Below are 14,250 nucleotides of genomic sequence, written 5' to 3'. Positions count from 1 at the left end.
ATCTTGCGTATAAATTTTATCTTGCGTATCTATGATGATATGCAAAAGAGCAGTGGCTGCGTAGACATACCCATTGCGTATCTGGCCATTGCAACGCGGATGATGTGCTTGCGCCCAAGTTACTTTGAAGAAAAAATAAAATAAACTTAAAAGAGGGTAGGTGCTATTTTATCTCCGCGACGTTGATTTCGTCAATATTTCTAGGTGAATTAACTCCAAATGTTGGCATGAAAATTAAGAAAAATGATATATTCATTGAGAACAACACCATAAAGTTATTCCTGTACAATCAGGAATCATTTCATAAGACTTTTCTTGACTAATATCGTCTTTGAAATGATGCTTTAATAGATGCGATATAGACTTCGAAAAAAAGATGAGATTATTGCCATTTTTGTTTAAAAAAAAGAAATCTCTGTAAAGACGCGCAAGCGTATTGAAGTCAATAAATTGACGCAATCTCACTCCTTCGCCACACCTCCTAGCGGAATGGATTTCCATTGGTTGAGTGATATGAGAGAGCTATAAAAGCGCGTTTCTGATTGGATATTGATTGAAAAATAGGTGTGTCTTACAGAGATAAAATGAAGATAAAATTGTTCTCAGAATACCAATTCGGAGAGATTTTAAGGGTATTTTATCTCACTGATTTTAACGGAGATAAAATATTTTATTTTATCTGAGATAAAATGGATCTCAGAATACCACCCCTTACTACTATGGTTTTACAAGTAGTGAAAAAAGAGGAATTGAAAAAAAAAAACAGAGAGGAATACAAAGAGAGAAGAAAGAATATCATAAAAAAAGGTATTGGTATTTAATTTTCTGTTACGCTGTACTTCAACTGAGAAAAAGATGGGTCATCTTGTCCCCCCCCCCTTATGGAACAAAAACATGGGGTAGCCCTGGCACACATATTAACAACCACACACAATTCACATTGGATAACATTTTTTTTAATAACAAATCAGACCATTCCAATCAGACAATAACTCCACAATCAATTTCTTTATCAATCAAATCAACAGAACACACAAAATCAGAAGGGCACATACTACTACACATTGTGCTACGAATGCATTTCCAAACACCCCCAAACAAAAAAAAAGAGAAGAAAGAAACACATAAACAGGGTCAAATTTCCTCTTTTAAAATGGGGATGCTTCAATTAAGTGCCATTTATGACATCCAGGGTCTAACTTACAAATTCTGTCTTCATTAACTAGGGTTTTTATGCCACTAAATATTCTTGACCTGTGTGATTACTGCATTAACACCATTTTGGGTATGTTTATGATAAATATAAGGTACCAATTTTAGTTTGTGTCATATGCCATTAAGGGCCCTTTTTGTGTTGGTGCCCATTGGTCGCAAACAATATTTGGTGAGTGACCAAATAACATCCAACTGCAGGAAAGAAAGGGGGAGAAGAAGGGGGGGGGGGGAGAAGAAGGGGGGTGAGAGGGAGGGGGGCAGATGGAGGGTTAGAGGGGGGCAATTGGAGAAAGAGAGAGAAAGAAAAGGAGAGCATGGGTAGAATTGGATCTGAATGAAGGCTAAATATAAAAAATGAATGAATAAGTCAGATAGATAGCATAGCTCATCCTACTATCCAGAGTCATACATCAACAACAAAAAGATGGCAGGCCAAAGTTGCTTGTAATTCTTGTCAGTTGTCATACAATGTGTATTTTTCATAAGTCAAAATGTACATCCTTTATTCCACATGAACAATAAACTCAAAACTTTCTGAACAACAAGTCTTTCATGGAAAGCCATTCACAATTTTGAAAACAATAAAAACAAAATGCATGAATGATTACAAATACCACTGGCGTAAATCCGTGAGTCACACCTATTCTTCGGGGGGGGGGGGGGATGGAACAATAGATCATCCCCCCTGAACAACAGGTGTGACGCAAGGATTTACGCCAGTGACAAATACATTTTGCCGGATACCCCCCCCCCTTTTTTTACAACTTTTACTACCTTACTTTGACATAAGGATTCAAGTGACAGTGACATATGATATCATTGAAATATGTTTTAACATGTGAATTTGTTGCTCTCTTCCTTGATATATACAGTATGCAAAACATTCATGCTAGGAATAAGGATGTATTGTAATACTGATCCACTGATCTTTGCGGAAGTGAGGGCACTTTCACTTGTGATTGAAAAAAAATATCACATTGTCACTTGTTTTTTTTCCATCAAAGCAGGGTAAGAAGTTGTATAAATAAGGCTACTTACATTTCAATTTTTAAAAACATGAATTACAAGAAATGACGATTGTAATTTGGACCATATAAAGTGACAAACAAATGAATAAGAGTAAAATGTGGAACTGAACTGGTTTACACCATGGTGAGGAGCAAAGCTATGTTTACATACAGTTCTATCAGAATCTATTGGAACTACTTCAGAATTGAAATGAGAAAGTATCCCAAATTTCTCTATTTTTCTTGCAAAAAGTTTGAAAGGTTTTGAATTATACAACAAAAACAGTACCGGTAAATAAATTTACGACAGTGTTATAAGGTAACTTTAGGAGAAGACACTTGTGGAATTCCTGTGGGAAAAGACGCAGCTCTGAATGGGAGTCAGTTCACATATTTCTGTTCATCTATACAACACTTTGTACTGAAAATCCATTATCGTTCTTTTTCAACTTACAATTAAGGGCTAGAATGAACATTTTGAGGTTTAACTGCTGTTCAATTTTTCCTTAGTCCAATATATACATTTGCCATGTTTAAATCTGTGATGATGTACTTGAAACAGGGAACAGCTGATGAAAGGTAATGTCAACCAAGTAATGATTGAATATGATTTAAATCATACTCATCAAATCCATTTGATCAATCATTGAAATGAAAAATAAAATGAAATTCTTTCATGATCTTGTGAATAGAAAATACAATTGAATTACATGTGATTTGCCAAAATAAATATTTTGAGCAAATGGGTTGACTACGTCCCTCAAACTCACAAAATGTAATTTGTTGAAATTACATACATGTCATTCACGTAAATGCAAGTATAATTGATTCAAATTGCACAAGATGAAATAAGATAAAATTTTGTAAACTACATTAGGAATACAATGTATATGATCTGTATAAGGAAATGTTAAGCAAAAGATTAAAAAGCTAGAGAAAAACAAAAGAAATGCCATATTCATTGACTTCTTGTCACTTACCAGGTGCAGTATGATTGCATAAACCTGAAAGCATGGATAGAATATAAGTATGTATTTTTTTTTTTTTTATTGTACAATATGAACAGAAGGTTAGAAATTATTATCTTTATAGAGTGTTCTAACCATGCATTAAAAACACGTATTTTGGTCTGAATCAATTGCCCGTGCAGTATCAGAGCGTATCCCTAAAAAGGACCGAAATCCGATGAATATCCCATAGGCTCCTGTACAAAATTTGCTATTGATATATGAGAGCATATTCAACATGCGTGCTCCCTCTTTTTTTTGGGGGGGGGGTGGGATAGATGATAATAATTATATTGGATGGCTTTATTTCATGAAATACCAGACATATTCCACTCGTTAGGGCCAATATCCCACTCATCTGCAATTCGTGGAATATTTTCCCGAACTCTTGGAATATTTCTGGTATTCCATTCTGAGCCATCCAATATAATATAATAACTACATTCTAAAAGTACTCATTACTTCATGAGAAATGGAAATACAGTAACCTACAGTTTACAATGTATACAGTTAACATTGAGAAACGGTAGAAACCGTTTTGTGGAAATTGAAACACAATAGCTGGTACATATTACAAACCAACCACAGAAGAGATTAAAGCACAAATTCTTGCAATTTAGTCAGGAACATGAAAATTCAAATGTGAAAATACATGAATCTGTTAGTACAGGTAGTTGGAAAAGAAAAAAATTGCTCATCACCCTAACAAAGCAACAAAATAATTCAAATTTCAGTTAACAAGACTTCCAGAAATATTTGCCCCTTTGGCTTGATTTCAATGATACAGCAAAATGCATATATATCCAGCTTTACTTTGAACACATTGTAGTCTCTCAATTTACATTTACATACGAAGAGAAAAACATAACCTCATAGCAATTCTTAAACTACTTGGCACTTGGGTATAGGGCTGCACAGAATTATATCATAATCACCATTAGGCAATGATTGTCATATGATTTTCTGATCTATTCTTCAGCTACCTTATAAGGTTAATACCTAACTCAGATACCAAGGAAGGATTCAGGTCTTCCAGCATTGTTCATTGTTGGGGGGGGGGGGGGTGTTCATCTACACTTCTCCCCTGATCGGCTGCTCATAGAGGTGAAGGCAATTTTTCCCAGGGGGAGGGGGGTAGTCAGAAATTCACATTACGCCAGAATAAATAATGCAAGCATCAAGCACGATCTGAAATTTTTAATTAGCTGTCCTGATATTTTAACTTTTGTCATGACACAATGCATATCTCACTCCACAAAATAAATTAAGCATGAAACACTACCTGAAATATGTTTTGTACATTGAGTTGAAAACGGGAAATTTCAAGCATAATTTTATCCTCATCTCTTTAAACAGGCAATATGATTATGAAGCGCGAGCTGAATTTCTCAAAATTATTTTTCTTTTAGAAGTTTTCCCTCTGCTTTTCCTTACTTTACTTTCTCCTTTTGTCTTCTTTTTTTTTTCTTTCTCATGTCCTCCATTTCTTCTTCTCCTCCTTCCTTCTCAATTCTTTTTTTCGCTTTCCCTCTTTTTTTTGCGCCGCCAATACGCAGGGTCGCAACTGCTTTGGACCCCTTTCTGGATCCGCCTATGGATACAATGAACAGCAAAAAGGGTGGTTAGGGTTAACTAAAATATAATGTATATTACCATTTGTTTTTTTAATCCCAAGTGAGTTGGAATAATAATGTGGATAATGCCTGGGTCCTTACCACCTCTAATAACCTATTCCTCATCAAGATCCTTTTGGCTGGCAAAACCTCATTGTGAACACATTTTGACGCTTAAGCAATGTGTCAGTATTGGCCATGGCCAGTCCAATTATAGGGTACAGATGGTTTTGGCCAGAGCAATGTAAAATCACATGTGCATTTTTGTATGCATGGATGCAAAAGGTCTTTTAACCTGACTAGATGCTTTTGATTAGATGCTTTTGGCTGACCCAAACCTTTGTAGTGTGAAAGACTTACAAGCATCATGAATATTTTAGCAAAGATTTTTGCAGGCCAAACTGATGTTTTGACTGGCCAAACTCTTGATCTTGATGGGAAAGGGGTATTACTAGCTGAAATTATGTAAAAACAGACATTAAAACATATACAACATGGTAAGATTTTTCTATGTACCAGTTTAAATGTTTACAGACAGAATTAAAGGGACCTGATTTAGTCTTGTATGTGTGCACATACATGGATTTGTGAAATAGTCAATAGAAACTCCTTTGTGATTTTAAGTGCTTCAATTTTTTTACAAATGATTTGTGTTACAAAAGTATGGTTTAGCCTCGGTATTTGAAAAAGTCCATCTGTGATAAGTGCTGAATGATTCTGGATCCACATGAAACAAGGAGTCCCATGTATAACTTTTGCAATATGAAATGCTCTAAGATAAAAATTTCCTGAGATTACTGCTGTAATACTTCGACAAAAGGAATTTTGTAGTATAATTGCGTAAATTACCAATTTCATTAATTTCTGCCCTGGTTGTATATCGGCAAAGCACTCTTGCAGTCTTGACATTGAAGTCCAATTCCTGGTCTATGTACAAAGGTTGGTCCCATGTATTTATCTCCATGTGGGGTTATAAACCTGGAAGCGCATTGTCTCATAACCTCTCTCTCCTCTGTTTTCCCCTAATCTTCCTGTAAGCGAACATGGCTTGAAGAATAAAAGGCTCCTTTTCAATCAGGCATAATTCTGGTACCCTCTCTCCAATTCTCTCTCCCTCTCACTCCTCTGTATTTGTCACTTTCTAGTGTCACAGAAGAGCACATCTTCTTTTTCTTCTACAATGTTAGCATGCATCAAATAATCACAGAATCCGAGATTCCATCTGCTGTGTAGATCAGTTCATTTCCTGGAAAGGAGGGGGGGGGGTGAAATTTTTGGAAAGAATTTTATCACAATTTCAAACAAAATTCTATGATTGAACATTAGGCACTACATACAAAATTACTGCAAAGTGTTGAAGAGATCCATTGATTAAATAAATTTATATTTATTTATATATTACACTTAAATGTGTTTCACAAAGACAAATCTTTCTGATATTACAATTTATGATAAGTGAGCAGAAAATTAAATTGATCTAGAACTATTTTTTAAAGAAACATGAATTATATCACATGTATACATGCACACAAATGTTGATTAAAAAGATGGACAATGCACATACATGTATATACATGTATTTCAATTTCCATAGTCCTATGATTAAAGTGGAATGAAATTCCATCTTTAAACCATTCCATTCACTGGACTTCACAAATTGCCAATCATATCAAATGAAATAAACCTGCTAATAATATATTTTTCCTGTGATCATGTAATGCACAATTGTTTTTTGTGGGTGAATGATCAAATGAAATTGTAAATAGAAATAAGAATATGAATCAATAAACAGGAAGTGATCTTTATCTATACCCAGTACACAAATTAGTAACTTCCTGTCAAACAAAAGGAGATTGAAATTGCTAAAGCTGCTAAGGAAATTAAGTATCGTACAGCAAATTGATTGAGTTCTATATGTATGGTTCTAAGCCTCCCGTTAGCGTTTTGTACTAAATTTTGTACTATGAAATTATTAACTACTTAAAGTTGAAATTTAGCTCTAGTCATCACTTATGTCAATTGTGAAAGATACTGTCTGACAGGGATCTGGAAAAGAAGTTAAGATAGGCCTATAAAGGTACAGACAAAGATAATGAATTTTCAGCCCATTCCATGCTTTTTTATTTATTTATTTATTTATTTATTTCAAATGTTTAAAAGAAGGGTAGCTCAATCAGCAACAAGCTGGTTTTCGTTGAGGCCCTTCGTGAACAAACACAAATATAAAACATGGTAACGTATTCAAATATAAACAAAGAATAGAGCATAAATACTAATATTGAAAAAAAAAATGAAATGAAATAAGCATAATTAACTATGGAAAATAACAGAACAAATAAAATATGATACTGTACAGATGTTACCTAAAACTAAACGAAAACATTATATACACATGAAAAGAGATAAAATATGTACAAAATGAGGAGAAAGAATAAAATAGATTCCACCATTAGTCCCTATTACATATTAAAGGTTTTTTCACATTTAGCCATTTCCCGTTTGAACTGTTTAATGTTTTCTATGAATCGGAGGTGTTCGGGTAGTTTCTTCCAATGTAATGGGCCTGTGACAAAAAATGATTTCTGATAAAAGGTTGTACGAGCATATGGCACCCTGATTATCATCTTATTTGTGCTTCTAGTTGTTCGCGAGGATATTTTCTCTATATAAATAAACTTATCACAAAGCACCTGGGGAGCAGCTTCGTGTAAACATTTATGAACCATTAAGCGAGATGCTCTAAAAAAGACATTGGGTATTTTGGGCCAGGATAATATTTTGAAAATTTGTTCAGATGGAGTTTCCCAAGAGAAGTTAGATACCATGTATGCTGCCCTCTTATGTAATCTCTCTAACTTACTGTGATTAATTTCAGATCTTTCCGTCCAGACGGTACAGCAATACATTATATGGGGGCAGGGTTGTAATAAAAAACGTTTTTTATTAAAAAAAACAAATAAAACGCTTTTTATTGTTTTAAAACGTTTTAAATCGTTTTAAAACGTTTTTTTCCCAACGAACGATGTAATTTTCTGTAAATCAATTAAATTGTACATTTAATACAGTATGATTTAAGTTCTTGATGTTTTAAATACATTTTTAAAGTATTAGTAAGAGATGACTACAATTTTTTTTACTGAATTTCCAACAGAAAAGTTCATATTTTCCCCCAAATAACAAAATCAAGGAAATTGAATGCCGAAAAAGTAAGTTGACATTTCATAAGTTTATTCCTCATACATATGATGAAGTCTCAGGGTTTTTTTAGTCTTGTCAATCTAGGGGGTGAGAAGAATTTGCACAATGTAAGAAAATGACATAATCTATAGACTATAGGCTTTCAATGCTTAATTTCATTTACTCAATATGCTTTATTTCATTTGAATCAATTATACAAATTTTAAGTAATAATAATGATAAAAGTCCGCTTTTATATCGCGCTTAATACATTGGAACAACATGTCTAAGCGCTTTAAAGATTTATTATTACCACAATCATCGGATTCAATCAGTCATTCCCGCACACAATGTATGCACATCCTCCACTCCCTGGGTAGTATTCAAGTCAGTCGCCAGTGAGGCGCACACAGTACTGGACAAGCTACAATGACTTTTACATTCTACCGGGTACCCATAAGTGCATGAAATACAAAATTGGGTTTAAATCTATAAATATTAGGCCCTTGAACTGCTTATTTCTTTAATTGAGGAATTCTGATCAAATTGTTTTTTTAATGTTTGTTTTAACTGTTTTTTTTTACATATTTCTTATCTACAGTTTTGTGGTTACTTTTGTGTTTTTTTTATCAGTTTTTTAATGGAAATTATTGGCAATAATTTTCCAATCATTAACAAAAAGTACAAATATTGATACAGATAAAAATGTTGGCGAAAAATTAGCATTGGCTTTATACATGAAATCACGATATTGAGCAATTCTGGTCTGTCATGCACTTGTAATATCATTGAGCTATTAATGTGTTGATAGCTCCATGGTAATATCATAACCACATATCCATGCATGTATCCAAAAAATAGTCTTGAACAATATGGCGTGGCCCTGTTGTGCTTATGGATTTATCATAGAAATTTTTAAGGGGGCCATTACGGTCCCCTGGGAGTGTTAGGAGGGTTAAAGGTCAAGTCCACCCCAGAAAAATGTTTGATTTGAATCAGTAGAAAAAATTCAAACAAGCATAATGCTGAAAATTACATCAAAATCGGATGTAAAATAAGAAAGTTATAACATTTTAAAATTTCGCTTATTTTTCACAAAACATTTATTACAACTCAGTGATGTGCAAATGAGAGAGTTGATAATGCCCCTCACTATTTTTTTTTAATTGTTTGAACAATACAATATTTCAATTTTTACAGATTTGATAATAATGACCAACTTGACTGAACCAAAAAATGTTAAAACAATGGTAGTTCCACACATGTTCAGGGAGGAAAAAAAGGTTTGCTAGCTGATTATCTTATACTGAATTAAATTACTTTTCTTCATCTTTACGAAGCGCAAAGTTTCACCTAATTTCGTGTGTACCTCAAGGTTACAATGTCAGATATACATGTACAGTCTATTTGCAAAATATTATTATGTTTGTGCAACACTTCCATTTCATTCAAGTACTACTATTACATATTTGAGCTCATTTTAAATAGTGTTTCTTTCCCTGTCTAAAAGTGAGCACAACACTCAGATGTTTGTTAAAATGAGAATATTCTTAAATATGGATTGATGTGCACAATTGAACAGGAGGAAAGGAACATGACAAAGCAATGGAGAAAGGGAGAATAAGGGGGGAAAGAGAGAGGAGAAAAAGAGTGGTGTTGAGAAAGAGATTTAGTTAGAAGAAAATAATAAACTAATTAAGAAATAAAAGTATAAAAAATAAATTCATGTAAAATCACATCCCTGCATATTTATAACACACGAGTCTATGAGGTGTTTTAAAACACGTTTTTTTTGTAAAAAAAACGGGTGTTTTAAAACGCGTTTTAAAACATGTTTTAAAACACACCGTTTAAAACGCGCCAACCCTGTATGGGGCATTACAAAAGCCCAATACAGCTTATTCAATTGTGCTTTATCAAAATACTGTTTACAGTGGCGAATAGTTCCTAGTTTTTGTTTTACAATTAAAGATATGCTGTCAACATGTTTTTTAAAGTCGAGATTGTTATCTTTGAAATGGGGTTGAAAAGAAACAAGAAAAAAAAATCAGGTAGGTATATTGTACGTATTTTCTTTTGAACAGGGCATTCAATCAAAATAAATTTTCATGTACGACTTCCAAAATTTATCCTGTAAAACTTTCATTTTACATGTATCCTTCACATCATAAGCGCGTTCATAATTATGATCTAGTAATGATTTGGAATAGTGATAGATGCATTGGGGGAATTACCAAAGCTAAATACGGACTTTCGCAATTGTGGTGTTTGCTGTGACTTAATGAAATGGCCAAAATGATAATAACTTGGCTATATCATCATGCAGTTTCACAAAAAAAAAAAAATATGAGGAAACATGAAGATCAGTCTTTGTGGTGAGTTTTTCAATGTATTCTGAATATCAAGAAGGAATTTGAAAACTCAATGATATTTTTTTCCACAACTTAGATGTCACTTTATACACCTAATGCTTAATACAAAGAAATTCTGGTTCCAGAGCTGAAATGCTACAAATCAAGAGCATAACCTCACAATTTTTTAAAAATAATCTGCTATAAGTATTTCAAACATAGAAATCCAGATGAACTATCCTGCCATCATAATTATGTTTACATGTATGTGAACTATTTAACTGATCCCCTATCTGCTGCAAATGGAACTTTGGGTACTCTTACAAGTTAAATGTTTGCATCAATGTTAAGTAATTCTGAAAAAGTATATAAATTGGCTCTCAGGAAATATATTATATTTATAATGACCAAACTCACCTTAGGTGAGGAAAGATTGGTTTCCTATGCTTCTTTGAGTTCAGCTGGAAGTGGAGCCTTTGGGTGCTTATTCTCAAAATGTTGTTTGTAAGTCTTAGGATCAGGCATCTGGGTCTGTAGAAGACATCAAATTATGAGACACAGAAAAAACAATAGTAAAAATAACATTACTAAGAATGATGAATGGAAATAACCACCAACAACAACTATTATGTCCATACTATGTAGGTTTACAACAAAGAATAATTTGACAAATAACAGTACTGTAGAGTGAAAAATAAATCATGAAAATGACAAAAAAGAAGCCTGGAGCAATTCTTGCAGGATGTCTTTTCACCATAAAATTTACAATGTGGAAGAACTTTTGAGCAAATGATTTTGGTGATCATCATGACTTCTTGAGTCAAGACAGCAAAAATAAGGTCTCTAGATTGTCTAGAATGTAACATAAATCAGCCCACAGTAAATCTTGTAACCATTGCATCAATTGTCTTATTGTAGTCGGGTTTCCTTATTTCTTTCAGAAAACAAAAGAATGATTATGTTATTTTAGACATTGGATTTGGTACCAAGAAACAGTCTGGCTATTTCTTTAGAATAAATAACGGTGGTGTAATCTGCACAAGTGAGAGCCCTGTTGTAGGTGACACTGGGTGGCATAGGTTCTGTAGTTTATGAACACATAAGTATGTACATGAATGAACCGTTACCCATGTCAGTGTATGATTTGGTCATTGGCAAATCAATATTAAAACAAGTGGATCGCCTCTGGCAGTCTTGCCTGCATTACGCGATTCAATACAGCACCAGTGCTTACTTTGAAAATGACTATAGAATTATTCAAAAAAAAAAAAACACCATTCATAACAATACTAAGTTCATTGACCCTAAATGACATTTGACCTTGATCAAGTGACCTAGGACTTGTGCAAGATGAGCAGTGATACTTGATTACCCTATGTCCACATTTCATTAACTACATCTATAAACTTTCAAAGTAATGATGGCAATTAGACAATTACCCCCAACTCGGCAAAATTCATTGACCTTAAATGACCATTGGCCTTTGTTGTATGTGACCTGAAACCCGCACAGGATGTTCAGAGATACTTAATTAATCTTATGTCCAAGTCTCATGAGCTAGGTCCATATACTTTCTAAGTTATGATGACATTTCAAAAACTTAACCTTAGGTTAAGATTTCCATATTGATTCCTCCAACATGGTCTATAAAGTTCATTGACCCTAAATGACCTTTGACCTGTGACCTGAAACTCAGGCAGGATGTTTAGAGATACTTAATTAATCTTATGTCCAAGTTTCATGAGCTAGGTCCATATACTTTCTAAGTTATGACGACATTTCAAAAACTTAACCTTAGGTTAAGATTTCCATATTGATTCCTCCAACATGTTCCTGGTCTAAGTTCATTGACCCTAAATGACCTTTGACCTTGGTCCTGTGACCTGAAACTCAGGCAGGATGTTCAGTAATACTTGATTACCCTTATATCCAGGTTTCATGAATTAGGTCCATACACTTTTTAAGTTATGTCATTTAAAAAACTTTAACATTTGGTAAAGATATCAATGTTGACGCCGCTGCCGCCGTCGGAAAAGCGGCGCCTATACACTAGTCTTGCTCTGCTATGCAGGCGAGACAAAAATGGTAAAAAAAAAGGTGGGGAGTGGCTTGAGGACTTGCAACATAAAGCTTACCCCATTCCCTCTCTATGGATTTGTTTAACGTGCCTTTGTATACTAACCATGCAAACTGCGCACTTAAATGTGAGGGCCTTCATTCCAGCTGCTTTAGAGGTCATTCCAGTAGCAGCTTTCTTTTTCTTCTCTATCTCCTTCGCTCTTTTCTGCTGAGATTGAATCTTTTGTTGTCCACGTGCCATGGCTACAAGAAGGCCAGATAAATAAAGAAAAAGATAAATTAAAAACAAATAAACCATAATCAATAAATGTTAATTAAAAAAACGTTTGGTCAGCATATATCACGGGGCTTAAATAATCCAATCATTCCAATGCCATCCAAAGCCATTTCCTTGGTCACCCCAATGAATGGCTTCAATGCCCCTCCCATTGGCCTTGGATACTCGAAGTAACCTTCTTTTAAAATAAATTGTTCTCACAAGTAATGAAAAAAAAAAAGAAATGTATCATAGGCTATGGGTAAGTTTTTGCCATAAAAATACTGAAATTCAAGGCCTTCAATATTATTACACTCTTATAGTTACAGTAATATTCTTTGTCAACCTCACTTTCAATGTCAAATATCAGAAACTTGTTTATCCAATGTTTAGTAGGGGAAGGATAATCGATAAAAGCAATGACCGAAAGATTCTGATTAGAAAATATTAAAACTTTCAACATGTTCTATGTACGGTAACTGATGCTTGAAAGATATGAAAGAAAAAGCTGTATGACACAAACTCCTCAATATCAGAGATGGATCAATTTGAGTGCAGAAATTGTTCTATTTTGTTTTTAAAAAAGAAAGAACAAAAGAGGGGCTGGTTTCTTCTTTTTCTGTGAGCTGAGCCATGCCCTATATTTTTAGCATAGCTAACCTTATTTTTAGATAATAGAACATAATTCAAATAGATTTTTTCTCCATGATGCAGATTGCAGGCTGTTTTTGACAACTTCTTATCTTGCTTTTCTTTTCTTTTTATGGTTAAATTTGAGTGAAGTTGGCTCGGTCAGTAAAGCATCTTAGTCCGGGGGGGTGTTTCATAAAGCTGTTCGTAAAGTTACGAACAACTTTTATACGCACGATGTCCAAATTTCATGAACTAGGTCCATATACTTTCTAAGTTATGATGTCATTTCAAAAACTTAACCTTAGGTTAAGATTTGATGTTGACGCCGCCGCCAAAGCGGCGCCTAAAGTCTCGCTCTGCTATGCAGGCGAGACAATAACCGTCCATGAAACAAACCCTCATTTCACATTTTGACTTCCTCTCTGGGCAAGTCCAAGAAAAGGTCACCCTAGAAGGCAAAAGTTCATCTTTAATTTAAGAAGTTATCTTTGGTGGGGTAAGAAAGCCCAAATGTTGAATTTTAAAATTTCATTAACGAAAATTTGATAATACCGTAAGTAACGGTGTATTAACCGCACCTTTTTCTCGGCGGGACAGAATCAAAAGTCGGGGGTGCGGTTTATACACGGTGACAGGTCTGAGCCAAGCCAATCTCGGCCCGATACCACTACTAGTTTACAACTTGCGCCGGGTGGCCGAGCGTAGCCGCTTGGGCCAATGCCGTTTAGAGGGGCATGAGCCGCGGGTTTAAAAGAAAAGCAACTATGACTACCGGTATCTACCGTAAATGTCCCTCAAAGTTAGATTACGGTAACAAACGCACCTACCTTCATGAAACTGACATTTTGAATGGTGTGACTTTGTCTTTGTTGTCATTTATTAGTCAACGCGACAAAGTTCAGACGCCGATTG

General features: G+C 34.3%; 1 protein-coding gene across 1 annotated transcript; it reads right to left on the bottom strand.

The window, feature by feature from the left end:
- Nucleotides 1-1,657: 1,657 nt before the first annotated feature.
- LOC129256853 (zinc finger protein 706-like) lies at nucleotides 1,658-12,690 on the bottom strand. The gene is made up of 3 exons (XM_064095096.1): nucleotides 12,553-12,690; nucleotides 10,788-10,901; nucleotides 1,658-6,088 (listed from the first exon to the last, which is right to left on the bottom strand). The coding sequence occupies exons 1-2, from the start codon at nucleotides 12,688-12,690 to the stop codon at nucleotides 10,812-10,814; spliced, it is 228 nt and encodes a 75-aa protein (XP_063951166.1). The 3' UTR covers nucleotides 1,658-6,088; nucleotides 10,788-10,811.
- Nucleotides 12,691-14,250: the final 1,560 nt, after the last annotated feature.

This window comes from Lytechinus pictus, chromosome 1, assembly GCF_037042905.1.
Source record: "Lytechinus pictus isolate F3 Inbred chromosome 1, Lp3.0, whole genome shotgun sequence".
NCBI classification, from domain to species: Eukaryota; Metazoa; Echinodermata; class Echinoidea; order Temnopleuroida; family Toxopneustidae; genus Lytechinus; species Lytechinus pictus.
This window is presented reverse-complemented; position numbering and strand designations above follow the sequence as displayed.